General features: G+C 50.9%; 2 protein-coding genes across 2 annotated transcripts; one reads left to right on the top strand and one right to left on the bottom strand.

Annotated features, from left to right (window-relative positions):
* On the top strand, nt 1-1,834 carry TRIVIDRAFT_70771 (uncharacterized protein; the record flags this gene model as incomplete). The annotated part of the gene is made up of 8 exons (XM_014100476.1): nt 1-51; nt 147-200; nt 508-576; nt 664-784; nt 857-959; nt 1,426-1,471; nt 1,562-1,571; nt 1,809-1,834. 8 exons carry the CDS (start codon nt 1-3, stop codon nt 1,832-1,834), a joined length of 480 nt encoding a protein of 159 aa, XP_013955951.1.
* A 343-nt stretch (nt 1,835-2,177) lies between these two features.
* TRIVIDRAFT_70770 (non-ribosomal peptide synthetase) lies at nt 2,178-26,035 on the bottom strand (the record flags this gene model as incomplete). Its single annotated transcript, XM_014100475.1, has 4 exons — nt 2,178-2,205; nt 2,378-2,547; nt 2,603-20,179; nt 20,267-26,035. The coding sequence occupies 4 exons, from the start codon at nt 26,033-26,035 to the stop codon at nt 2,178-2,180; spliced, it is 23,544 nt and encodes a 7,847-aa protein (XP_013955950.1).
* Between the last annotated feature and the right edge of the window lie 1,671 nt (nt 26,036-27,706).

Here is a 27,706-nt window from a genome sequence, read left to right as displayed (position 1 = left end):
ATGAAGTCTTTCTCAGTCTACGCAATTCTACTCGGTGTTACCTCCGCTGTGGTAAGTCGCTCTATGATGCATAATGCATTATCTGATATGCAAAATGGCGGGTTTCTTAAAATTTCAGAATGACTGATTTTGTGTTCTTTGTACAGGCAGCCTCATACAAGACTGGAGCCGACAAGGACGCGATATCTTGGGCACCTCTTGTGTGGACGGGCCAAGTCAAGGCTGGGGAAGACAATGTCACCCTAAGTGGTACTGCTGAGGCAAGTTGCCTTGCTTAGCGTCCTAAGATTACACCCGCAACCCACCCACGAGCTAACCACTTTTCAGGAAATATATAACCAAATCATTGCCATTAATCCCGATTATGACAGTCAGCTTGGCGTTAAGAGCGGGAGGGAGGCCAGCGACACTGTCCCCCATATTCGGGGGGATCCTATTAACACTAGTGTATAAGGCTTTCTATCCATAAATAACCTTACCCAGATAGCTCACTGACTTGTTGGATAGAGCCGTAACTGTAACGTGTTCAAGGAGACATATCAAATTAACGTTTATGATGGTATTAATTATCTTTATGTACGTGCTTGTCAGCTCAGATATCTATAGATCCCTAGCAAAGGCAGGAGCTCCTGTATAAGTGGATTAACATGGCTATCTTCCTAGGCAATCGGCAACGGCGGATGTACTGCTCCCGCGGGTTGGGGCGGCTGTATCCGAACTACTTGCAACAACAACGCTGCGATCTTCCTCTGCAATGACCATCCTACATCTATAACGGTGCCCTGTAAGTTCGTGGCCGAGTAAGTGAGCACCTGCCAGCATCACATCTACATACCTGGTTAACGGTTTGGCAAAGCAATGCAGTGGGAATCAACGAGTACTGCATCAGATATGAATATATCTCGCCACTACCTGGCTCAGGGGCTATTGGAAACTGGATTCATCACGTTAGGGGACAGGTATGTCTATGAACTGGAGCTTCATACAGATATGCGACCTTGGAGCAGAGTTTCTTACATAAGCTTGCAGATTTTCTCATTTGACGGCACGTGGAATGTTATTGTCACTGATTCATATTGCTCCGACCCTCCGACAAAGGGTCCCTGAGCTTTTCACTAAGAATAAGCATGGTGTCCCGAGCTGGATATTATGGTTGCGATAATGGGCCTACGGGGAAGCCGCTTCCCGGTAAAAGTCAGACTGCCTGAGCAATCAAAGAGAGGCCATTAAATTGTTTAATAATTCAATGATCCATAACACAGGCTATCAGAAATCAGAAGTCCAGCCAGCCAACTGAGTACATAAACTCATATTTACTACACTCATTCAGATAGTTTGATAGCTAATTATTAACACAGCAATATGTAACGAACCGGGTCCTATATGACAGTATAGGTTAGCTGTTCCTAAAGGATAATCCTCTAGGGTCTTGGTTTATGTTGGCGGGTCAGTCAGGTCGGTAATGGACAGTGTAAGTATTATGTACCTAGCTAGTAGAGTGATATCTAAACCTAATCTGATGGCTAGATTTACAACTGGCTACCTAACTATTTTAAATGAGTGTGGAGAATGTAAGTATATTTTCAGCTATGCTGGGTAAAGTTGTCTATAACTGTGTTAGCCACAGACAACTCCAGTTGTCTGTGGTTGTGTCGACTTAACGCGACATTGATCCTATTAGTTAGGTTACCCGAAGTGAACCTACATGCTGCCTACCCTGTAGGCATATAATTGCAATTATAGAAGTCAGGTTATAACACTAATCTAATTTTACTATATATGTTACTATATATTATAAATGCCTAAAGTCCTTTGGTACACGGAAAATGTCTGAGGTGCCTTTTAAAACATTAGTAAAAAGGTTTAAATGAAGTCTATTAATGTATTACACTGGTAGCTATTTACAAAAATGTGTTTTAGTAATATTATAATATAGTATCTGTGTATTGTAACGATCCGTTATATTGTTCTGCTGAACGGGGCAAAAGATTAGGCGGATCATAACATGTAGGAGTAAGAGTTAGGCGTAAAGTAAAATCTCCTAGGTAAGAGAAAAATCTAACTGAGCTTAATATAGCCCTGTAAGATAGGGCAATGAAATCCCTAAAATTAGTTAGTTGAAATGTTATTTTATTATAGTATTAGTAAACATTTATAAGTAAAATATCTTTTTTACTTCAGTAGGCGAACTTGTATTGCCCACCCCTATTGCATACACCTAAGACGCAACGTTCGTTTACAAGCTACAGCATGTGGAAGAAAGACACTAAAATATATAGGAAAAAACAGAGGGGAAAAAAAAAGGAAGACAGTGAAGAAAAATCCCCAACTAGATTTAATTACACCGAAACGTACCCCTTGCTCCGCCTCATCTCACAAGGTAAGGCTCAAGATATCCTCTTCAGGAGCAAAAATAACTGCGGATATTGCAACAGCGAAAAAGGCTGCCACCTCCTCGCCTTGGGTCCTTGAGATACGATCCTCCCAAAGCTCCAGGACAATTCTAAGCGTCTTTGGCCCATCAAGCACTCTAATGTAGATGTCATGCTGTAAAGAAAGTTAGCATTTCTGAGTCTCATAGTCGAGCAGTTGGTCCACATACCTCTACTGGATCTTGTCCTCCCCGATAGATAATTGCTCCTTCATCCTCAAACGTTACGGATTCACCTCCCGCTCTTTGGAAAGATATAGCGGTGTTGAATAGTTCTGCCACCTCTGCACGAGGAACGGCCTTGGTAAATTCCGCCAACGCATACGTTTGATGCGGTAAGCAGTCAGCATAATCCTCTTGTACATCCTTCAGGACCTTCAGGACTGTTCGTGGTTTGTCAAGGTGTATGCGGCAGGGAACCAGGGATATCAATGCCCCAAACATGTCATTGACTTCATCAACGGGTACATCCCGACCTGAGGTGAGCATGCCTAAGCAGGGCACCTTCGATCCCGTATACCGTTGCAAAACAAGGGCCCAAGCAACCTGAATAACAGTGGCTGTCGTCACTTCCCATTTCATGCAGAAGTTGTGTATTTTATCTGCATCAATACCCGCAACATCAACTAAATACGTGCCATTCTCCCTTTGACTGCTACCTGAGGTGGGCATGAGGCATGAAGAAACGCCATCTAAATATGATGGCCAAAACTTAGGGTCGGCTTGACCCGATTGCTGTTGGATATATTTGATGAATTCCGAATGCAAGGGGGCGGGCGGGCTAGCGCTGCCACGATATGCCTGTCTAAAGTCACGAATTAAGACATTTACAGAGTGTCCGTCTATGATAGCATGGTTCATCTCGATGCGGAGATGAGCGCGGGCTCCGTCGAGCTGAGATATGGACAGGTTATGTTGAAGGCCGTGCTTGCCATAGCCAACAGAAGCATGACAGGTCTTCTGTTTGCTATCATCCCCATTACCATTCGAGAAGGGGATGTGTGAGATGCTTGGAACAGGATCCTTCAGCACAACATGCATCGTGCTTGAGCTCCCTGGCATACTGGTGACTAGATGGGCACGCAGCAGTGAGTGCCGCTGCACAATGCTACGCCAAGTCTGCTCGATCCTGGAAAGATCAATTCGGTCACTGCCGCCGGTGGCAAGCACCTCGAACTCTAGTACAACCCGATAGGTCTCTGGGTTTTTGGCTTGAGTAGCCAGAATCCGTTCCTGGACTGGCGTGCAGGGGTAGATGTCCTCAATGTCAGCCATGGTTATGCTCAGCTCTGGCAGCAGGCTAGTTTCGAATTCAGCTAGGTCACCGTATGACGAAAAGGCCATTGGATAATCAGCCAGAGTCCACTGTTGGCTTTGTTGTGGCAGCAGTGACGCCATGCTTTGGAGAAGAGACTGGTATTGCTCTACCCACATATTGATTTTGGATTGGTGGCGGGCATTCTTGGGATATACAACGGAAATGGCCAGGCGGCCCTTGTCTGTTGCTGCGAAAACGTCGAATAGAGCATATCGCCGCACTCCAGAAAAGGATGCCGGGTCACAGCCCTCTGGCAACGGGAGCGGTTCGAAGAGTGACGCACCTCGCTCCAGCTGTTGATATGAACCGGCAAAGTTTAACAGTATCTCGGCAGGGAATCCAGCAGTATTCGCCTTGGCCTTGTTTTGGTCTGCAAATCTGGATGTGAAATACGACCAGCCATTCTTTGATAGCTTGCGGACAAAGTCCTTGGTCTGGCGGATTGTGTCAGCCACAGCACCACCTTGAGCCATGGGCACATATACTGGGAATATTGTTGTAAACCAGCCTATGGTGCGAGTGACATCGATGTCCATGTCGTCGTCCCAAGTCTCTCGACCATGGCCTTCGCTGAATATCGCCGGCGCTTCACGATCCTCGAATACACTGCGGAAAGAGTGCACGAGGGCGGACGCCATCAGCTCCATGGGTCGAGTGTTGAATACTTGGTTGCAGTCGTCGCCGAGAATCGCCGCACTGGTTGCATCATCTAGAACAAACGACTTGACCGTAGTGGCCCCGATAACATTCTCGTCGCTTTGTATACCCCAGTATGACAAAAGCGGCGGTGGGACTTGTATAGCCTCGAGCTGACTGTCGAGATGCTCCGCCGCGAACTGCCCCTGTAGGTCGCACCACGTACGAAAACTTGTTGTGACGGGAGAGTCCAGCTTTCCAACGGTTAGGAGCTCCTCCAATTCCGTGAGCAGCACGCGCCAAGACACGAGATCGATGACGAGGTGGTGGACTGTGACAAAGAGCTTCTGGCTTTCGGCGTCGTCTTCATACAGAACCGCCGCGAGAAGTGGGCCACTCTCAATGTCGAGTAATTCACGGCACTGGCGGATGCATTCCGCTTCTTCTGGCCCCGAAATTGCTGCATTTGAAGCTTTGCTTATATAAAACGAGCCAGATATATCGTTGGTGATGCGTTGCTGCCATGCTCCTTCGCTTGTCTGGCTAAACCGGGCGCGCAGCATGGGGTGTCTCGACACGATGGTCTCGATGGCTTGTGCCACAGAGACGAACGGAAACGCTTTGCGTAGTTTGAGGAGAAAGTTCTGGTCGAAACATTTGGTGGGATGGGGCTCCAGTTGAGTGTGAAACTGTTGGATAGGACCCAGCTGGAATGGTTGGCCGTCGTCGTCGTGATTGTCTGTAGGATCGGGGCCGGATGAGCGCTTGGGGACGAGAGCACTAGCCGCAAGCCGAGATATCGTCTTCTTCCGGAGCACGTCTGCGGTTGAGACGTCGATCTGAGAGGACCGAGCAGCTGCTGATACCATCATCGCCGAGATCGAATCGCCACCGAGACGGAAGAAACTCTCATCTGCTCCGATGGTAGCCGGGTCAATGTTGAGAACCCGTGCCCAAATCTGTTGCAATACCTTCTCCGTCTCTGAAGATGGAGCTCGCTTATTGGCAAGGCTGCTGCTCTGCAGTTCGGCCAGCCTTTGCGTGGAGAACTCTGCCCCGATGCGACGCAATACGCCGCGGTCTGTTTTGCCCGAGCCGTTGATTGAAATCTCGCCGATGGCAAAGAAGACTTTGGGTACCATGTAAGCGGGCAGTCGCTCAGACAACTTGTCCTCTGCTTCCCGGCTCACGTGGATGACTTGTGCCTCATTCGACGTCAGCTTTTTGTCTAGGACAACGAATGCCGCGAGTATAGGTGTTGCCCTGTCTCCCCCAGGCACAACTATCTCTGCAACGACCTGGCGAATACCGGGAACACAGGCTTGTACATGATACTCAACCTCACCTAGGTCGACTCGCTGGCCGCGGATCTTGACCTGGTTGTCCTTGCGCCCCTGATAAGTCAGGCTGCCGTCCGGATTATATCGCACCAAGTCTCCCGTCTTATACAGGCGCCCATTGCGGCCGCCGTGGAGCAGCCACGGTGGATTCTCGATAAATGCCGCCGCCGTCTTCTCCGGGTCATTAAAGTAGCCTCGCGCCAGAATTGGGCCTTCTACAAGCAGCTCACCAATGGCCCCGACGGGGGCGAGACGGCTGGCATCGCTGGGTAACACCACCCAGCTCACCGAACCCACGGCCTTTCCTATACATGAACCACCGCGGTCGTTGCTGGCGCTGATCTTGTTGATTGAACAGAAGATAGTACTCTCTGTTGGGCCATATGCATTGATTCGCGAAATGTGCGACCACCGGTTGAGGTCTTGGTCGCTAGCGTTTTCTCCAGCCAACACGATTGTCTTGACTGATGGCGTCCGGCTTGGATCTACCAGTCGCGCCACCGATGGCGTAAGCGAAGCAACATTGGCCTTCATTCTCTCGATGCTTCCCTCCAGGTCGTTGAACCTCTCCTCGTTGGACGGCACACATATACAACCCCCGTAGATGAGGGTAGTTAGCACCTCCATGATGCTGACATCAAACGTGTACGAGGTAAACTGCAGCATTCGTGTCTGTTTGTTGAAGCCAATCTCGCGTCCATGACTAACGCAGCTAGTACTGACGGCACGGTGATCGACCATAACGCCCTTGGGCTGTCCTGTGCTCCCAGACGTAAAGAAAACATAGGCAGCAGAGGAAGGTTGCTGGTGTGAGGCTCGTTGAGTTCTCGACGTTGCTGGCAAGTTCTGGATGCTCTCGTCATCAACAGAAATAACGGCCCGGCCAGGAGTTGCAAGCACCGCGACGTATGTATTTGATGTTAACACTACCTGCGCGCCGATCTGGGCAAAGACAGCTTCTCTCCGGCTTGAGGCCTGTGTCATGTCTAGAGGAACAAAGGCGCCACCAGCTTTGAGAACGGCAATCATAGCAACGACCGCCCACTTAGACTTGTCAAAGCATAGTGCTACCATGACTTCTGGACCTACCCCTAGATCGACCAAATGGTGCGCCAGCCGGGTTGCCTGAGTATCCAGCTCGCTGTATGTTAAATCGCCATCCCAGGCACATATGGCCGTTGCCTGTGGGCACGCTAAGGCCTGCTCCTCTATCAGATTATGGACACACTTTTCCACCGCTGCGGGCACCGTGCTGTTCCATAACGACAATTGTTTTCGGTCAGTTGCCGAAAGGAGGTCAATATCGGCGACGGTGAGAGGCTGGCCTTCAGAAATCGATGCTAGCTGCTGTATGATATGGGATAGCCGCTCTAGCATGGCCTCGACGTTCCATTCACTAATAGCTGTCGAATCGAAGATAGCCTCAAACTTGGCCCCGTCATTAGTTAAAGAACACGTAAGATTTAAAGCATATGTAGAGAAACTTGTCGCTTCCGAATCACTTGTCCATTGGCCAAGGTCGTCGCCGGCCAGTTCGGTGATATCCGCCTCCTGGCTAGGCTGAATAACAAGTAGCGATTGGAACTGGCAAGCGCGATTGGCCTCTTCGGATATCTCTCGAATCCTTTGCAGTCCAGCCTGCTCATATGGGATCATTTGAATAGACTGCTCCTGCACCTGACGGAGGTAGGCAGTAACTCCTTGGGCTGCAACTGTCTGAATTCGAACCGGTACCGTTGCAATAGTAGGTCCTGCCAAGTCCTCAATACCTGCGACATCTGCTTTGCGTCCAGTAACCGTGGCGCCAAAAACAACATCATTTGTCCCTGAGTCGGCCGCTATTACTAGCGCCCAGGCTGCACGAATAAGATTAGCTACGGTAATGGTGGGATCTGCAACAGGCGGCAGTTGAAGTTGACGCTCTGCCTTGCTATTGGCTGCCATGATTGTACCTGGTGGCGTGGGGAACGGCGTAGAATCATAACCTTTGAATTCCGACCGCCAGTAGTCGTTGAGGACCTCTGTATCTATACTCTTTAAATATCTGGCAAAGTATTTAAAGTCTTTAAAGGCTGGTTGCGGTAGTCCCTTATATATTTTGCTGATAAGCTGAGGGACCCGGGCAAGAAATTGCCCATCGTAAAGTGCGTGGTGTATTGTCCAAACAAACCAGGCACGCTGTGATTGTTGCGTCTGGTCTTGGACTATAGCATAACGAGAAAGAGGTTGGCCAAGGCCCATCAGCTCTACAGCATCCTGCTCGAGGAACGTACTAAGGGCGTCTCCGCTGGCCCATTGAATATCCTCCCTGATTATCACCTGAACCAAGCCAAATTGCTCGTCATGAATAATTCGTGTACGAAGAATAGATAAAGTTCGCACAGCTTGCTCCCAGGCATAGCGGAACATGTCCAGGTCGACATGTTCTGGTAGGGCCACGACGATTCGCTCGACGTAGGCGCCGGAGGACTGAGTGGTCAATGAAAGAAGGCCTTCCTGCAGTGACGTGCAGGGGTATGCATCTTGGATTAGACTTGGCTCGAGATGGCAAGCAGCCGCAATGCGACTACGAGAGAGTGCCACGTCTTCGCCAAGAAGGCTGAACTCCTCAATCTCATCTGGTAGCTCTTCCTCCATACGGGGGGATAGACTTGCCAGTGCTGATAGACGCGGGTTGCGGAAAATGTCTGCAACAGAGATTGCTATGCCGATGCGACGGGCTTCTGAAACTAGCCTCATCGCCGAAATAGAGTCGCCACCTCTTTGGAAGAAACCGTCGTCAGCGCCGATAGAGGCAACATCGATGTTGAGAATGCGGGCCCAGACCTGCTGTAGTGCTAGCTCTTTTACTGTCGCTGGAATGCGCTTGCTGGGTCGGGATGAACTGAGCATCTCCGTGAGCTGTTGTGTTGATAGACTATCTCCAGAAGAGCTGAGGTCCACCATGCCGGAGCTATTCATCGGCAGTTCGCTCATGGTAAAGTAAATCGCGGGGATCATGTGTGCTGGCAGCCGCTCCGCTAACTCGTCATCTAATGCGGCAGAGACAGTCATTACTTGGACCCCCTTGGGTCTATCCGGTGATTGTTCCATGAGTAGGAATGCCGCCAACATAGAACTAGCTTCATCGCCGCTCGGCATCATGACTTTGGCGATAGCCCTTTGGACTCCCGGAATACTGGCCTTGACTTGGTACTCGACCTCTGCTAGGTCCACGCGCTGCCCACGGATAGTGACTCGACTATCGTGACGTCCAAGATATACGAGGCTTCCATCTTCACTGTACCGGACCAAGTCACCTGTCTTATAAAGACGGCCGCGCCGGCCTTTGTGGCCAGGAGCACCGCGTAGAAGCCAAGCCGGGTCTTGAATGAATGAAGTTGCTGTCTTGTCTGGATTGTTCAGGTAACCTTGTGCCAGCACTGGACCTTCAATGACAAGCTCACCAATAGCCCCTGGCGGCGCCAGTCGATTTACATCTCCCGTTACCGTAACCCAGAACACCGCACCCACAGCCGTGCCGAGGGAGAAGCCGCCCGACATGGCCATGCCGAACTTGTGAAGTGAGCACATTGTGCTTTCTGTATGCCTGTATGCGTTGCAAACCAAAGCGCAATGCATCCACCGACCAAAGACTTGATCCTCGCAGGTCTCACCAGAAAGGATTACTGTTGATAGTGATGGAACCCGGCTAGGTTCAAGCAGCTGGCTCACAGTGGGAGTTAAAATAGAGAAGTTGACGTTGTTGTCATTGATGAAGCTTTCCAGTTGGTTAAGTCTCTGGTCTTCCGACGGCACGCAGACGCAGCCTCCGTGCGCAAGGGTTGCGAAAATCTCCAACATGCTGACATCAAGGGAATATGGCGAGTATTGCAATAAGCGGGTGTGGGTGCTAATCTTCATCGATTGTGCGTTACTCACACAACTAGTAGTATTGGCCTGATGGTCCACGACCACGCCCTTCGGTTGTCCGTCATTTCCAGATGTGAACATGATGTAAGCTGTCATCTGTGCCTCAACAGGTGCCAGAACTGCACTTCGCGGCGGCTCTGGTAGAATTGCAACGTTCTTCTCACTGACGGCAACGACGACTCGGCTAGGTCTTGTCATCATCTTGGCAAACTGAGCCGAGGTAACAATCAGCTTAGCACCAGTCTGCGATACAAGGCGCTCTCTTCGATCTGCTGGTTGCGAAGGATCGATTGGAACAATAGCACCACCAGCCATCATCACCGCCAACATGGCGACAATTGTCCACCTTGATTTTTCGAAAAGCATAGGCACCAATGGCTGCTGCTTACCAACTCCAAGACCTACCAGGACATGCGCCAGGCGTGTTGACTTTTCGTATAGCTTGGCATATGTGAGCTTCCCGTCCCAGGCGCAGACAGCCATCTCCTTGGGCTGCATAGTTGCCTGTTCTCCTATTAACGTGTGTATACATCTCTCTACTGCCGCGGGCACTTTGGCATTCCTCGACCATATCTGCTCATAATCGGCGGCCGAAAGAGTATCGATATTGGCCAAAGTGCTGTCTGCGGTAGTAGATGCTAGCTGCTGTATCACACAGCCAAGACGCTCCGTCATGGCTTCCACAACCCACTTGCTCACAACGGCCGGGTCGAAAATAGCATCAACCATTACGCCATCAGCGTTCATGGTACAGATTAAGTTAAGGGCATATGACGCAAAGTTCTGAATATCCATGTCGCCTGCCCAGGTACCGAGTTCTTTATCCAACGCATACGCGTCCTCCTCTTGAGCTGGCTGAATAACAAGGAGGGTTTGAAACTGACAAGCAAGCCGGGCCTCTTGAGAGACATTCTTAATTCGTTGTAACCCTGCCTGCTCGTAGGGGATCATCTTGATAGATTGATCTTGAACCTGGCGAAGATACGCTGTCACAGTCTGCGTCTTGTGCAGTTGGACTCGTACCGGCACCGTGGCAAACGTCGGTCCCGCAATATCCTCAACGTCAGCCAAATCCGACTGGCGCCCAGTGACTGTAACTCCAAAGACGACGTCAGCCGAGTTGGAACAGGCTCCCATAGTTAACGCCCAAGCGGCTCTGACAAGGGAAGCTGCGGTAATGTCAGACTCTGCCCTGGGCGGAAGATGAAGCTGACGCCGGACAACAGAGCTAGCTGTCACGGGCTCTGATGTTAATAGAGACGCAGGGAATGGTGTAAACTCATAGCCGTTGAATTCAGACCGCCAGTATGTATCCACAGCATTCATGTTCATGTTCTTGATATATCTTGAAAAGTACTTGAAGTCTTTGAAGCTTGGCTGCGGCAAACCTTTGTAAATTTGATAGGCGAGTTGAGGGATCTGGCCAAAGAACTGGCCATCGTACAGAACATGGTGTATTGTCCAGACGAATAAGCAGCGCCTTTGCTTTGACGACCCTTCTTCTTCCACGATGATAGCATAGCGGCAGAGTGAGTGGCCAAGGCCCATTGGCTTGGCGGCATCGTCTTGGATGAATTTATCAAGGTTATTTCCGCTACGCCACTGTATGTCTTCATGAATGACTGCCTGGACAAGGCCGAGCTCTACATCTTGAATGATGCGTGTGCGTAGGATTGGTAGCCTTTGTGCGACCTGTTCCCAAGCATGACGGAAAAGATCCATGTCCACATTTTCCGACAGAGTTAGAACAGAGCGTGTAGTATAGGCACCGGCAGATTTGGCCGTCAGAGAAAGTAAACCTTCTTGTAGTGGCGTACACGGGTATGCATCATCGATCAGCTCTGGGCTGAGATCACAAGCGGCAGCGATACGGTTGCGATATTCCTCGTTGCCATCTCCGCCTAGCAATGAAAATGGCTCCAGCTTCTCTGGTGCTTTGGACGAAACGCCAGATGATAGGCATGCTAGAGCAGATAGTTGGGGATTACGGAAGACCTCAGCAACGGAAAGGGCGATATCAACGCGGCGGGCTGCTGCCACAAGCCGCATCGTTCCGATCGAGTCACCGCCCAAATGGAAGAAACTATCATCGGCGCCAATAGTAGCTGCATCGATATTGAGGATACGTGCCCAAATCTCCTGGAGTACAAGCTCTCTCGCCGTAGAAGGCTTGCGCTTGTTGCGGCTGGATCCGCTTAGTTTCTCTGCAAGCTCTCGCGTCGAGAAGTTGGCTCCGATGGCGCGAAGCTGCCGGCGATCCGTCTTTCCCGAGCTGTTCACGGGCATCTCTTTGAGAGTAAAGTATATTGCTGGGTCCATGTATTTCGGTAGTCGCTCTGTCAAGTACCCGTCTGCTGTAGCAGAGATCCTTAGCACGCGGGCTCGTAAATCCCCGTCCTCATACGAGTTGCTGTTGGCAGTCTCTTCCAATATATAATCCTCCTGCATTAAGAGGAATGCAACCAGTGTAGGGCTTGCGCCATCGCCAGCTGGTAGAATAACCTCGGCGGCAACCTCACGGACACCATTAACGCAAGCCAGGATATGGTTCTCGACTTCTCCCAGCTCTACACGCTGTCCACGAATCTTGACTTGGTTGTCCTTGCGGCCAATGTAGTTCATGCTACCATCGGCGTTATATCGCACCAAGTCACCCGTTTTATAGATGCGGGCTTGTCTACCGGGGTGGCCAGGAGCGCCATCCAGCAGCCAAGACGGATCTTGGATGAAGACGGCGGCGGTCTTTTCTGGGTCATGTAAGTAGCCTTTGCCGACAATCGGGCCCTCTAACAAGAGCTCTCCGATGGCTCCGACAGGGACAAGCCGATTGCTGTCAGTTGCATCAACCACCCACGTTACTGATCCTGCAGCATAGCCGATATTGGTCGCCTCATCTTCCATGGTGAAGCTGCGCTTGACCATGGACTGTGGGGTACATTCGGACGGGCCGTATGTAACGACGGCATACATACCGTCGTGCCAACCAGTCACATCTTCTTTCTTGGCAGGCTCTCCACCCATGATAACGACCTTCAAGTCGACCAGCAGGTCACGGTCCAACGTCCTGACAATAGATGGTGTTATATCGACCAACTCTGCCTTGGACGCTACCAGTGAGCCAGTCAGGTTGTTTTTGCGGTCCCAGTCGGACGGCACAACAAGACAGCCGCCGGTGGCCAGGCTAAAGAAGATGACCTCGATTGACGCGTCGAATGAATAAGATGCAAACTCATACGACCGCATAGACTTGACAAATCCTATTCGACCGGCTTGGTAGACGGTAGCAGAGCAAAAGGCACGATGTGTAACAAGCACACCCTTGGCCTTCCCAGTGCTGCCGGAAGTGAAGATGACATACATGGTAGAAGAAGGATTCTGTTGGATAATAGGGACAACGGATGATTCTGGGGGGCTACCAAGATAGCCGGGCCCAATGCAAACGGTTGTCTCCGCAAGATCGGGGTGTGTTGCGGCTTGCTCAATAGATGAAACAACCAGTTTGGACCCAGTCTGCTCAACGATGGAGAGAAGACGGGCCTCTGGCAGAGAAGGTTCAAGCATTACAAAGGCGGCGCCCGCCTTGAGCACAGCCAGCATTGCCACTACTGCCCAGCGTGACTTTTCGAAGCACAGCGGCACAATGGCATCGTCATCGGCACCGACTCCAAGGCTCATTAGTCGTTGAGCTAGTCGAGACGACAGGTCTCCGAGCTCGGCGTAAGTTAGATCTCCGTCCCAAGAGTTCACGGCGATTGCATCGGGTTGGCTTTCAATATATTCGTCAACCATGTCATGGATGCATCGCTCCACTGGTTCTGGCACCGTCTTGTTCCAGTCCCACACCTGCTTCAGGTCCTGGGGCGTTACCATGTTGAGTTCCGCAAGTGTCTGTTCGGGTTGTGCCTCGGCGAGTTGATGCATCAGACTTGCCAGTCGTTCAAGCAATTTATGCACCAACCATGGCTGGATCATCCTCGAGTCAAAGGTAGCCGCCGCATTAATCTTGTTCGCACCGAGTTCTACTTCCAGCACTAGGCCATATGATGAAAAGCTTTCCGCGGCGGCTGCTGATCCTCCCCACTCCCCAAAGACACTGTCGTTTGTGGAGAGGTTATCGTCTACAGGCTGAATCACCAGTAGATTTTGGAACTTGCAGCACTGCATGGTTTCAGCGTTAAACTTTGCAATCTGCTGGAGACCCGTCTGTTCGTAGGGGATCATGTCCACGGCGACACCTTGTGTCTGGTCCAAGTATGCAGCCACTGACTGCTTCAGGTGAGTACGAATTACGACAGGAACCGTCGCTATTGTTGGTCCAACGATATTTTCGATGCCAGCTACCGGCGCATTTCGTCCAGTGAGAGTGACGCCAAAGACCACATCGTCTGAGCTCGTGTGGTGGTGCAGGACCAGGGCCCAGGCTGCTCGGATCAATGTTGATAGAGTGATGTTGCCGGGCGTGTTGGGAACCGGGCAATCAAGGTCGACAGCTGAGTCTGCCCTAGGTTCGTGCAGTATAGACGTCTGCAAAGGCAATGGCGGGAACGTCTCCGGGTTGCAGCCTGCGAACAGTGACTCCCAGTACTTTCTTGCGCCGTCTCTGCGCTTCATTGCCACGACGTCTTTGACAAAGAGGCTGAAGCTCGGCCGCTGGACGATCTGAATGCCTTGGTATGCATCCTCAGCCGTTTTCAAGATCTGCGGTAGCGACCAGCCATCGTAAAGTGCGTGATGGATGGTCCATACAAACCATCTTTGCTGCGTGGATGCATCGAATATCAATGCATAACGGGCCAGTGGTTGGTCAAGACCCATCAGTTGCGATTGATCTTGCTTGAGATAGCCGTCTAAGTCGTCTGCCTGGATCCATCGAATTCCGTCCTTTAGCACTACTTGGAGTAGGCCAATCCGTTCATGCTGGACGATTCGCGTACGAAGAACCGGCATCGCTTGCACGGTTTGCTCCCAGGCCTGACGAAACGTGTCCAAGTTGACCTCCAAAGACATTCTCAAGACCTTTTGCCATACATAGGCACCGGGTTGTTTGGTTGTCAACGCAACAAGTCCCTCCTGAAGAGCAGTGCAAGGATAGACATCTTCAATCTGCGATGCATCAACCTTCAAGGTATCGGCAATATCATCGCAGCAGAGGGAAACATCCACAACATCCTCAATCAGGGAGAATTTTGGCGCATAATCCAGGGACTGGCCATTTTTATCTTGCGGGACTGCTATTTGGGCCATCTGCGCTAGTGTTGGATATCGGAAGATATCCGCAACTGAAAGCAATAGATGGTCCTCGCTGGCCTCTGCAATCAACTTGATGACGCCAATAGAGTCGCCGCCGAGCAGGAAGAAGCTATCGTCAAGGCCAATCGTTTCAGTCAAATTGAGTACCCTAGCCCAAAGTCGTTGCAGTTGATGCTCAACGTCGGTAGTGGGCTGGCGTTTCTCACCACTATTGCTTGTCTCTAAGAGCTGCCGAGCCGAAAGACTGGCGCCCATTTCACGTAGGCGTTTTCGATCAATCTTGCCGGAGGTTGTGGTTGGCATCTCTGTAAGGGTGAAGTACGTGCTGGGCATCATGTAGCCCGGCAAACGATATCTCAGCTGGGTCTCCATGTCGGCCGATATCGCCATGGCTTCTATATCACTTCCTTCCTTCTCGATGCATATAAAGGCCACCAGCATTGGACTTGAGCCATCTCTTTCTGGCACGATGATCTCTGCAACAATGTGACGGGCGTCCGGTATGCATTCCGCCAAGCCGTGCTCCACCTCTCCCAGCTCTATCCGCTGCCCGCGGATCTTGACCTGGTTATCCTTGCGGCCCAGGTAGCTCAAGCTGCCTTGTTCGGTATATCGTACCAAGTCACCGGTTTTATAGACTCGGCCGTGGCGACCAGGTATGCCGCCGGTGGAGGCGCCACACAAGAGCCAGACAGGATCCTCGATATAAGCCGCGGCGGTTTTGACGGCATCGTGCAAGTATCCTCGGCCAACAATGGGTCCTTCAACCACAAGCTCGCCAACCGCACCAATGGGTAGTAATTTGTTGTGGTCATTGGCGTCGACAATCCAGCTCACCGAGCCCACAGACTTGCCAATGACGACGGGTCTCTGCGAGCTGAGCTCGTCCATTACAGCGAATACAGTAGTTTCTGTAGGACCATAGCCATTGTAAAGTTGTACTGGCGGCTGTCGGTGTTCCCATCTCTTAACATCGTCTTCAGTAACTCGCTCTCCGCCCAAGATGAGCGTTTGGAGACTTGGCACGGAGGCAGGCTTTATGAGGCGCGCGACAGAGGGTGTTAAGAATGTCAGATTCACGCCCATGGCACTCATACTCTCTGGAAGGTTTTCAAGACGATCTTTGTCTGACGGAACACAAATACATCCTCCGTAAATAAGAGTGGTTATAATCTCCATTATACATGCATCAAACGTGTAAGCCGCAAATTGCAATACGCGTGAGGATGTGTCGAATCTAACCCTGGCGCCGTGATACCAGCAACTAGAGCTTAACGAGCGATGCTCAATTACCACACCTTTTGGCTCTCCGGTACTTCCAGATGTGAATAACATGTATGCAGCGGATGAAGGTGTTGGCATAATTATTGGAACAGCTCGCGATACAGGTTCCCATGCCGCCGCATCGCTGCCGCTAACAGTAACAACCTTGCGGCCAGTGCCAACCGGAATGGAACCTGAATATTTGGCAGACATCAGAACGATGGTGGCATTGGTCTGGTTAAGCAAGAGATTCTGTCGGCGCCGGGAGGAGTGCGCAGGATCAAATGGCACAAAGGAGCCGCCAGCTTTAAACACTCCCAACATGGCCACGATTGTCCACATGGATTTTTCGAAAAACAGAGGTACGAAAGATTCATGTGTGACGCCTAGTTTTATTAAGTGATGGGCTAGGCGCGTGGATAATTCGTCGAGCTCTTCATAGGATACTTGGCCATCCCACGCGGTGATTGCCGGCTCTTGTGGACGCTTCCTCACCTGTTCACCGATCAAGTCGTGAATACACCGCTCCACGCCGGGCACGCTGGTGTTTCTTGACCAGATTTCCTCTCGTTCAGAGGGCGTGAGCGTGTCAATGTTGCCCAATGTCTGATACGAAGCTCCCTCTCGTACCAGTTGTTGCATGACAAAGTCCAGCTCTTCCAACATCTTCTTCATCAGCCAGGGTTCAACTACCCTCGAGTCAAAGTTGGCATTCAGTTTCACACCATTGTTATCTGAGCCGCAGGTCAAAGTAAGCGCATATGAAGAAAAGTTGTCGGCGCCGGATGCCAATCGCCACTCTCCAAGGCTGTCAATGTCAGCCAGCCCTTCGTCCGGAGGCTGCACAACAAGCAGCGTCTGGAAATTGCATCCTCGCTGAGTGCCTGCGTCTATCTTGGCAATGCGTTGTAGACCAATATGCTGATACGGGATCATCTCAATGGAAGCATCTTGCACTTCGCGCAAAAACGCGGATACACATTGAGTTGGCTGGACATGGACCACAACTGGAACGGTAGCGATTGTTGGTCCGACGATATTTTCAATATCAACTACCGGTGCATTACGACCAGAAAGAATGGCACCGAATACGACGTCTGTGGAACCTGTGCGCTGCTGATGAACAATCGCCCACGCAGCTCGAACCAGATTTGATAGAGTAATATCGCTATGGGCTGGAAGACGCAGCGCACACTGGTGATCGGCAGTGGAATCGGCTTTAGGTTCTTGGATAGAAGTGGGAAGTGTTGGAAATGCTTGTGGTTCGCACGACGCAAACATCGATTGCCAGTATGCTTCAGTATCGTCTTCGCCGTGCTCCATGAGATACTTTACGAAAATGTTGAAGCCAGGGTTCCGCGGAAGCGTTTTGCCGTTGTATGCCTGATTGACTGAAGCCAGCACTCGTGGCAGAGACCAGCCATCGTATAGGGCGTGATGTATCGTGAAGACGAATTGCCCCTGACTGGAGGAACCGTCATTGATGAACGCATACCGCACCAGTGGCTGGCCTAGACCCATGGGCAGCGATAGATCATCCCGTAGGTATTTGTCAACATTGCGTGCTTGAACCCATCGAATTGACGCTTTTACGACCACCTGAAGAAGCCCTAGTTTGCTATGCTGGACAATCCGCGTCCGAAGAATTGGGTTGCTCCGTACCGTTTGTTCCCAGGCATCCTTGAACGCACTCATGTCAACATCTGACAAATCCAGGACTTGCTGCAAAACGTAATCACCCAAATTTTTAACCGACAGCGCCATCAGTCCTTCTTGAAGGGCGGTACAGGGATACATGTCCTCAATCATGGCTGTCTCAAGGTTCAGGCTCTTAGCTATATCCGCCCGCCAGGTCGGCACGTCCGGGCTACTGCCAAGAAGTGAGAAGGCAGGCACCTCCTCTATGTCACTACTTCTGGCTACTTCTGACAATACCTTGGCCAGACTGTGCAGTTTTGGATGCTGAAACACATCGGCAACGGAAAACTGCAGGCCCGTCAAGCGAGCTGCTGTAATCAGCTTTAAAGCAGAAATAGATTGACCGCCGAGGAGGAAGAAGTTGTCGTCCAGTCCAATGACTTCAGCACTGATATTGAGCACCTGAGACCAAAGCTGCTGCAGTCGGATTTCCACGTCAGTGGTGGGTTGCCGCTTCGTGCCCAAGGCAATGCCGCGCAACTCTGCCAGCCGTTGAACAGAAAACGAAGCGCCAATCTGACGCAATCGGTTTCGGTCTATCTTACCAGAAACTGTCATGGGCATTACCATGAGTTTGAAATAGACCGTTGGAACCATGTAACTGGGCAGATGGCGAGCAAGCTGTTCTTCTGCTTCAGGTGGCACAGTAACAATCCAGACGCCAACTGTATCATCCACTTGGGCCCAGGCACCAGCGGTATCAACAGCATCTGACTTGGCATCTTCAATGCATACAAAGGCTGCCAACATGGCACTTGATGCATCACTTGCTGGCAAAATGACTTCGACAGCAATCTGATGGGCATCCAGACACTGCTGCACCTGGTACTCAATCTCTCCCAGTTCAGCACGTTGGCCACGGATCTTGACCTGGTTGTCTTTGCGCCCAATAAAGCTCACACTACCATCTTCATTATATCGTGCCAAGTCGCCAGTCTTGTAAAGGCGAGCGTGGCGGCCGGGTGTTGCGCTGCGGTCAGGGATCTCAGGCACGCCTCGAGTTAGCCAGTAGGGATCTTGAATAAAGACCTCGTTTGTCTTCTCAGGACGACAGTGATATCCTCGACCAACAATTGGCCCCTCGATTAGCAGCTCACCCACCACGCCAATTGGCACAAGCTTATTGTGGTCACCAGCATCGACAATCCAGCTGACTGAACCGACAGCCTTGCCTATGCATCCCTGATCCACAGTATTCGAGTCCATGGTGTTCACCATGCATCCAATAGAACACTCAGTGGGGCCATAGCCATTCAGAAGTGTTCGCTGCTCATCACTCCACATGGTATAGTCGCTGTTTGCGACTCTCTCGCCTCCGAGGATCAGTGTCCGCAAAGTGGGTACGCTCGACGGCTCGATGTGACGTGCAATAGATGGCGTTAAAAAGGCCAGGTTGATCTGCATTGTATCAATGCATTGGGCCATATTGACCAAGCGGTCCTCCTCTGATGGTATACAAATGCAGCCTCCATATATAAGAGTTGTTAAAACATCCATCAAGGACGCGTCAAAGGTATAGGCGGCAAACTGCAACACACGCGAGGACGCATTGAAGCCAACCCTACCTCCATGAGCCCAGCAGCTAGTTCCTACTGACTGGTGCTCGATTAATACTCCCTTTGGCTCTCCAGTGCTTCCAGACGTAAATATCATATAGGCAGCGTTGGTTGGCGTGGGCGGAGTCAGAGAGGCTGCACTTGTCTTCGCCCATGCTGAAGCGCTTTCAGGGCCAACAGAGATAACTTCGCGATTTGCGCCAAACGGAAGATCAGCATACTTTGGTGAGGTAAGGATTAAAGATGCGTTAGTCTGAGCTAGAAGACCCTCTCGGCGACTTGGGGCCTGCGACGGATCCAAGGGGACAAATGCGCCTCCGGACTTAAGCACTCCCAATATAGCCACCACAGCCCACATCGACTTTTCAAAACACATGGGCACAAACATCTCCTTGCCAATTCCCTTGGATTGAAGATGGGCAGCCAAGTTTGTCGATAATTGGTCTAACTCGGCATACGTCGCACTGCCGTCCCAGGCGCATATGGCTGGTGCTTCTGGATGCTGGGCTGTCCGATCGTCAATCAGTTCATACACACAACGCTCAATGCCTGCTGGCACATTGCGATTCCAGTCCCATAGGCGTTCTATGTCCGAAGGGCCTATGATTTCGAGATCGTGCACGCTCCCATGCGGTTGCGTGGTGAGGGCAGACATTGCGACGCTCAGGCTTTCCGCAACCCGCGCTGCTTGCGTCGCAGTCATGATGTGGTGGCTATATGATACTGCGACGGCAAGTCCTGTGTCGCTGGCGACAGCGTTGATGTGTATGTCGTACTATTTGAGTGCTTTAAGTCAGTTTGGTCTGGACAGGGAGAAAGATGCGTAACGGGCGGCATCATCACCGGCGTTTAATTGACTTACCTCTGTTGGATCCAGTTGATCTATATACTCAAACTGGATTTCGCTGGCATCCGCTTCATCTTTCCCGCCATGGTTTTGGAAAGAGACTCCGCTGTTAAAGAGGGCAATGGCTCCAAGTTTCAACTCAGAGTGGACGGCAGACAGCGGAAATGACTGGAATGGCAAGCTCTTCCAGGTGTCTTCCTGAACATCTCGCAGCAGCTCAAGCACAGTTCGTGATGTGGCGAGGTCGACACGGCACGTTAACATGCCGATCAAAGGGCCAACAATATTATCTACGCCATCAATAGGCAAGTCACGTCCCGAGGAAAGATTTCCGAAGCATGTCATGGTGGAGCCGCTGTATCGACTTAAGATGAGTGCCCACGCCGCCTGGACGACTGTCGCCACCGTCACCTCCCATTCTGCGCAGAAGGCAAGTATATTCTTAGCATCCAGATCTGGCACGCGGATGACGCTGTGCCCGGCTTCTTCCTTCTGACTGCCATCTCGTAGCTGGGGGAAGTAGCAGGGCTCTACGCCCGTCAGGTACTCGGACCAGTATCGGCGGCCTCCTTCGTATGGCTGCTTGGCCAGATGAGAGATGTAATCTTTGTATAATGGAGCAGCTGAATCGATACTACCACTGTAGGCTTTTTGCAAATCGGATAACAGGATATTCTGGGTGTAGCCATCCGAGATGGCGTGGTTCATTTCAAGGTAGAAGTACGCCGATGTATCGTTAGGCCCTTGGCACAAAGTAACATGATGCTGGAGGTCTCCCCCTTGGTAAGTGTTGAGGCCGTACCGCTGTCGGAAGGCCTCTACACTGGAGGCTCCATCGCTGTTTGGAAGGAATGTGATGCTGGGCTCGGGGTTCTTTAGCAAAATATGCGTGAATTGGGAAGTTCCCGGAAGCGTGTCGACAATCAGGGCACGGAGAAGACCGTGTCGCTGAACAACACGTATCCAAGCATCTCGTAGCCGATCCAGATCAACCTTAACCTCGGGTCGAGTAGGCACAACTTCTAGCAGCAAAGCCACGCGATAGTTCTCCGCGCTTTTGGCTTGGCTTATCAGCATTCCCTCTTGCATTGGTGAGCAAGGGAATACATCTTCAACATCAATAGCTTGGAGAGCGTCCAGCTGAGGTAGGAAATTTTCTCGGAATCTATCGAGGTCACTGTAGTTCTTGAAGGCTAGCGGAAAATCCTCAAGGGTCCACTCCGTAGCCCGGCCGGGGAGAAGGTCGGCCATTTGTGTCAACGTAGCCTCGTACTGCCTGAGCCAAGTTGTGACACTGGCTTGATGCTGGATATCCTTTGGATATGTAAAGGTGACGTCTAGATAACCCTTTTCAACCGTTACAGAAACTTCAAACAGCGAGATTCTTCTTGTCAATGAAGCGGACTCGGGACTGGAGCCGTCTGGCAGGGAGAGTATTTCAAAGAGGGCATCTTCACGCTCAAGCTGCTGATAGGCACCGACGTAATTGAAGGCAATTTCCACAGGGAACAATGACATAAATTCCTCGGCTGAATTCTCCTCAATAAACCTCGATGCGAAATAGAGCCATCCGTTTGAATTGAAGCTGCGAATGCAATCCTTGGTCTGGCGAACTGTCTCCCGCAAGTCTTTTTCGGCACCATCAGCAAGCTGAACGGGAAACGCGGTTGTGAACCATCCAATTGTACGCGAGAGGTCAATGCTGCTATCCCACGGCTCACGGCCATGGCCTTCGCAGAAGACGGGTGGCAGGCTGCGATCCGTAAACGCAAGACCAAAGGAGCGAATCATTGCCGATACAAAGAGTTCAACCGGTCGTGTCTGAAAGGCATCGTTGCATGAACCCATGAGCTTGGCCGTCACATCTCTCTCAAGTCGGAAACCCTGGCTTGTGGTGCCTCCCCAGAGATTGCGAGCCGCATCAATCCCCCAGTAGTCGAGCATTGGCGACCTCAACTCAAACGGGAGAGCGTATTCAGAAGCAGATTGTTTGGCAGCAAATTCCGCCTGCAAAGTACACCATGTCTGGAATGTAACGGCAGGCAGAGCAGCTATCGATCCCACGGTGAGCAGCTCCTCCAAATCCTGGAGGAGGATTCTCCATGACATGAGGTCAACGATGAGATGATGAATGCCCAAGAAAAGACTCTGACCATTAGTATCGTCGAAAAGGGCTGCTACAAAGAGCGGACCTCGCTTAATATCCAGCTTCTCGCGCCCCTGGGCAATGGCATTGGCCATGTCGCTTGGGCTTAGATTCCTGAAATGGGAAAACTCGTAGGGAGCAGTGTTATCAATACTGATGAATTGCTCTAAACGGCCTCCTTGCCCTGGGCGGAAACGAGCACGGAGCATCGGATGATGGTCGATCACGGCGCTACATGCCTTCTCAACGGCGGCCGGTGTTATGCGCCGCGAGACTCGAAGAAGAAAGCATTGGTCAAAGCACACTGCCGGATCGGGCTGTAAGTGTAAATAAAGCTCCTGAATGGGGCTCAGCGAGAATGGGCGACCAGGTTGCTCGTCTGCTGTTACAGAGGGCGATTGAGTCATGGTGAGTGTCGATTTATCGGACAAGAGACGCCCAATAGTCTTTTTTCGAAGCACATCAGACGTCGAGATGTTGAGCTGAAGAGATCGTGCAGCAGAGGATACTGACATTGCGCTTATACTATCACCCCCAAGGCGGAAGAAGCTATCGTCCAGTCCCACAGAGGCTGGGCTGATGTTAAGCACGCGTGCCCAGAGCTCTTGCAGCTTGAATTCAAGCTCCGTGGTCGGCTGGCGTTTCTTTGCGTTGCTATTACTATTCATATCCGCCAGTTGTTGGGCTGAGAAGGACTGTCCCATCTCTATTAGTTGTTTCCGATCAGTCTTGCCGGATATTGTCTTAGGCATCTCCGCTAGAGCAAAGCAGACACTCGGAATCATGTACGATGGCAAGCGGTCGGCGAGCTGATACTCCATCTCAATAACCCGTATACTACCGCCGTCTTGGATTTGGTCGGTATCCAAGCATAGAAAAGCCGCCAGCATTGGCTTCGAGTCTTTTCCTGCTGGCTTGATCACTTCCACGATGACCTCGCGTGCATCCTGCATACATTCTCGCAGATGGTGTTCTACCTCTCCTAATTCCACGCGCTGTCCTCGGATTTTAACCTGCGAATCCTTTCGGCCGACGAAGATTAAGCTGCCGTCCTCGCTATAGCGGACCAGGTCACCCGTCTTGTACAAGCGACCCGAGCGACCTGCCTGCTCCAACCAGCGAGTATGCTCGAGAAACACGGCCGCTGTTTTGCGGTCATCGTTCAAGTATCCTCGACCAACAATCGGGCCTTCAATCAATAGCTCGCCTACGGCGCCCATTGGAGCGAGCTTGTTGTGGTCTTCTGAGTCGACAATCCAAGTGACGCAGCCCAGGGGAGTGCCTATATGGCCTCTCTTTTCTGCCAAATTGACATTATCCAGCTGGCCCGTGGTGCAGGAAATGGCACACTCGGATGGTCCGTAGGTGACATAGACCTGTTTATCAGGTGCCCATTGCCTGATATCTGCATCCGCCAGCTTTTCTCCTCCCAGGACGATGGTGCGTAGCGTCGGGACGGCTGATGGCTGGATAAGTCGCGCCGTTGATGGCGTCAAAAGGGTTAAAGTAACCTTCATCGAGTTCATACTTTGACCAATATCACGCAAGCGGTCCTCATCAGACGGAATACAAACACAGCCTCCGTAAATAAGCGTCGTTAATGTCTCTTGGATGGAAACATCAAATGTATACGCCGCAAATTGATAAACACGACTTGTGGTTGTAAATCCCATTGCAGTTCCATTATAGCGGCAACTTGTGCTTACGGATCGATGCTCTATTACTACGCCCTTGGGTTCGCCTGTGCTACCAGATGTAAAAATTAGGTATGCAGCTGATGTCGGATTCGGTGGCACGCGAATAGAGGCTGCTGCTGCTGTTGCATTTCCCCATAACGAAGTATTGTGATTGCCAACAGCAACAACAGTACGACCTTGACCAAAGGCCGTCTCTGCGTAGTTTTCAGACGCCAGGACGACATGCGCGTCAATCTGGTTAAGAAGGCCGTCTCGCCTGCGGACTGCCTGCGTTGGATCGAGGGGAACAAATGCACCTCCGGCTTTGAGGATGCCCAGCATGGCTACCACGGTCCACATCGATTTCTCAAAACACATGGGGACAAATACACCAGGCTGAACCTTGAAATTTGTTATGAGATGATGAGCCAAACCCGTTGAAAATTCATCCAGTTGACGATATGTGAGAGTGCCGTCCCACGAGCATACGGCCGGCGAATCGGGGCTCTGAAGAGCCTGGCCTTGAACAAGTTTGTGAATACACTGCTCCTCCGCTGCGGGAACTTGGCTGTTCCAGCTATAAATTTGTTGTTGTTCTGCAGCCGTCATTGTCTCAATTTCTGCTACAGTCTTTCCCGACGTTGTTGTAGACTCAGCCAACTGACCCATCACTAGGCCCATTCGCTCCAATAGCCTGCTCACTAAGGATGTATCGATAGATTGGGGATTGAAGATGGCCTCTAGTCTGATGTCCTCGTCCAAGAGGTAGCACTGCAGCATCAGCGCGTACGTTCCCACCACCTGCTCCTTCGACGAGGTTTGCCAGCTTCCAACCAACGGATCTGTACACAAATCGTTTTCAACTGGCTGAACCACGATAGCAGTTTGAAACGCGCATGCGCGCTGCGTGTCTTCGTTTATCGCGGCAATGGCCTGGATGCCCATTTGCTCATATGGTTTTCTCTCAGCTGCTCCACGCTGTATTGCTTCCAACAAGGTGTATATCGGCTGTGTCTTGCCGAAGCGGACACGCACAGGGACCGTGGCGATGGTAGGTCCCGCGATGTCCTTTATGCCGTGTAGTTGTGCGTCTCGTCCAGAGACGGTCATGCCAAAGACTACATCATTCGACCCCGTATGGCCAGCCGCAACCAGTGCCCAAGCCGCCGAAATGAGTGTCGAGTTTGTGATGCCCGGAGGTCGTGTCTGTGGCCTGCGGAATAGGTGTTCCGTCTTCAATGCTCTCGTGGGCTCGGAGGTAGGTGGTGGGGCTGTCGGAAATTGTACAAAATCGTTTCCTTGAAGGATTGACTGCCAGTACTGTTGAGAATCGTCGCAGTTCTGCGCCAAGACATACTGAACAAATGAGCTGAAACCTCGCGGCTCCGAAAGCTGGCTGCCATGGCAAGCTTGGTTGACCATGCTGCTGATTTGAGCCAAGGACCAGCCATCATACAGAGCGTGGTGGATTCGCCAGTCAAACAGCGTCTTTTCGTTATCAAGTTCAATGATTGTGTAGCGGGAAAGGTCTTGTCCAAACACCTGCCCAATAGTTTCGTCTTCAGGGCCAGTCGTCTGGAGCTGCCCTGTCCTTATCCACCGTATTTTCTCCTTCATGACGACTTGTAATAAGCCTAGTGTAGAGTGATGCACGATTCGCGTGCGCAGAATTGGCATTCTGCTCACGACCTCGTTCCATGCGGCGCAAAATGTATCCAGAGACACGCCAGATGCCAACTCGAAGGTGGCGTGCATGACATAGTCGCCAGCTTGCTTCGTGGTTAAGGACAAGAGTCCCTTCTGTATTGGCGTACACGGATATACATCTTCAATCAATTCGCCTCTGAATCCGTATTGCGACTCAATTTCTTGGAGAATTTCAGCTTTGGCTGTGCCCAACAAGGAGAATGGTGGCAGATGGCCATTTGCGTGGCTCGCCTCCGAAAAAACGTTGGCTAGCATGATGTGTGGTGTTGGTGGGCGTGTTAGTTTGTGTGCCGTTGTAGCTTTGTTGGATAAACAAAATGTCAATGAGGTGTTGTCGATGTTTGAGTGAGTCGCGTACAATGCGATGTATGGCTCGCACGCACTACGTCATCCGAACAAAGAAGACTTGAGGAAATTATACGAAGGGAACGTTAGAGAAACTTCAATTTGTCTTAGATAGTAACAGGGTTAACCGCGACTAAGGGACTGTGCCTAGTAAATCCAGGACTATACTACGCGGAATACTCTGACATTACCCGCTAATTTTGGAGCTACGACATAATACCTACTATAGGGGTAGGGGTACTGATACCTGTACCAAGTGAGATTCAAATTATGTACCTAGGTAGCGTGGGCTGTGTAGACTGACGTCTCGAAGCCTTCAACACGCCAGCCGGCTTCCGACCGCGCTTGGCTTACCACTTCTCTTTGCTCCATCCACAGGTACTCAGCAGACACCCGGTGCCCAACGAAGTACGATAGAAAGTATTTTCTGCTCTTTTTTTTTCTATTTCCATTTTCCCACACATTCTCTTCATCCAACAAATAATACCATAACAAGAAAAGAAAACGTCAAAGAATTTTCTAATTTTATTACGGAGTACATACTACAGGTACCCAACGTTTTATTCTCAATGCAAAAACTCGAATGGCTATTTCCCATCCTACCCTATACCTTACTAGATAGCCGCGAAGTGCTTACTTTACTCCACCCTTTCTATTTCGGAGTCCGTATTTATAGCTACTTACCCAAAGGATGCTAGGTCGCAACAAATCGCGGGGTTGGGCGGTCTGCCCTGAAGCTACTGGGTAGTACTCCGTAACGCGCTACGTAGATACGGGAACACAAGGCAGATACAGGAACTCGTGGAATGGATCTAATCTACCACCTACTATTTCGAGTTAGCTATTCGACTAGCTAATCTATACCCCCCCCCCCCACCTCTCCCAACCCCCTTCCCCCTTGTCTCCCACGATAGAAGCAGATATAGCCAAATCTGTACTCCGTACGGAGTATTTCCAGCTCCAATCTTCAGGACTAGTACGGAATCCGGAGCACAGGTGACATCTTGAGGCTAGGGGTGGGGCGGAATCCTATCTCACCGTCCCACTGACCGCTAATTGTCCCGTCCAATGCTGCCGAGAGTACATATTTCCGCGTTGTCGATCCTTCTAACGACTCATTTTTAGAGCTAGCTGTCCGTAGCCTAGCTTCGGCTTCGCTTCGGCTTCCATTTGCTGCTCAACAGTCAGCTTGGCTAGCGCATCAAGGTCGCCAACATACTGCGCTTGGCTATATTGGACATGCAAGAATCCTTCAGGGCGATCGTAAACAAACCTTGTCCTTGCGCCAAGTTCCAGGTTCTCCCGTAGATGGCATCTCGTTGATATGATTCGTGGATTCCGTTTTGCATTGTGTAAGGTTAGTTTGCGATATTGGGACCTGGTCCGCAAATATGCTACGTGGCTTAGATACACGCCATGTCGTTGTGAAAGCGTCCTACTGCAATTGTACGCACAGGTATCTGCTTGTAGTTGTACAAAGGAATACCGGAATGTTTTAGATGCATGTTACAATTAAAAAAGGCCACATGCAGTGCCACTTACACGTAGGCATCCAACATACATAGGTAATCTCTCTTTAAG

Source organism: Trichoderma virens (assembly GCF_000170995.1).
Source record: "Trichoderma virens Gv29-8 chromosome Unknown TRIVIscaffold_64, whole genome shotgun sequence".
NCBI lineage: Eukaryota > Fungi > Ascomycota > Sordariomycetes > Hypocreales > Hypocreaceae > Trichoderma > Trichoderma virens.
The sequence above is the reverse complement of the archived record's forward strand: the minus strand, read 5'-3'. Positions and strand labels throughout refer to the sequence as shown.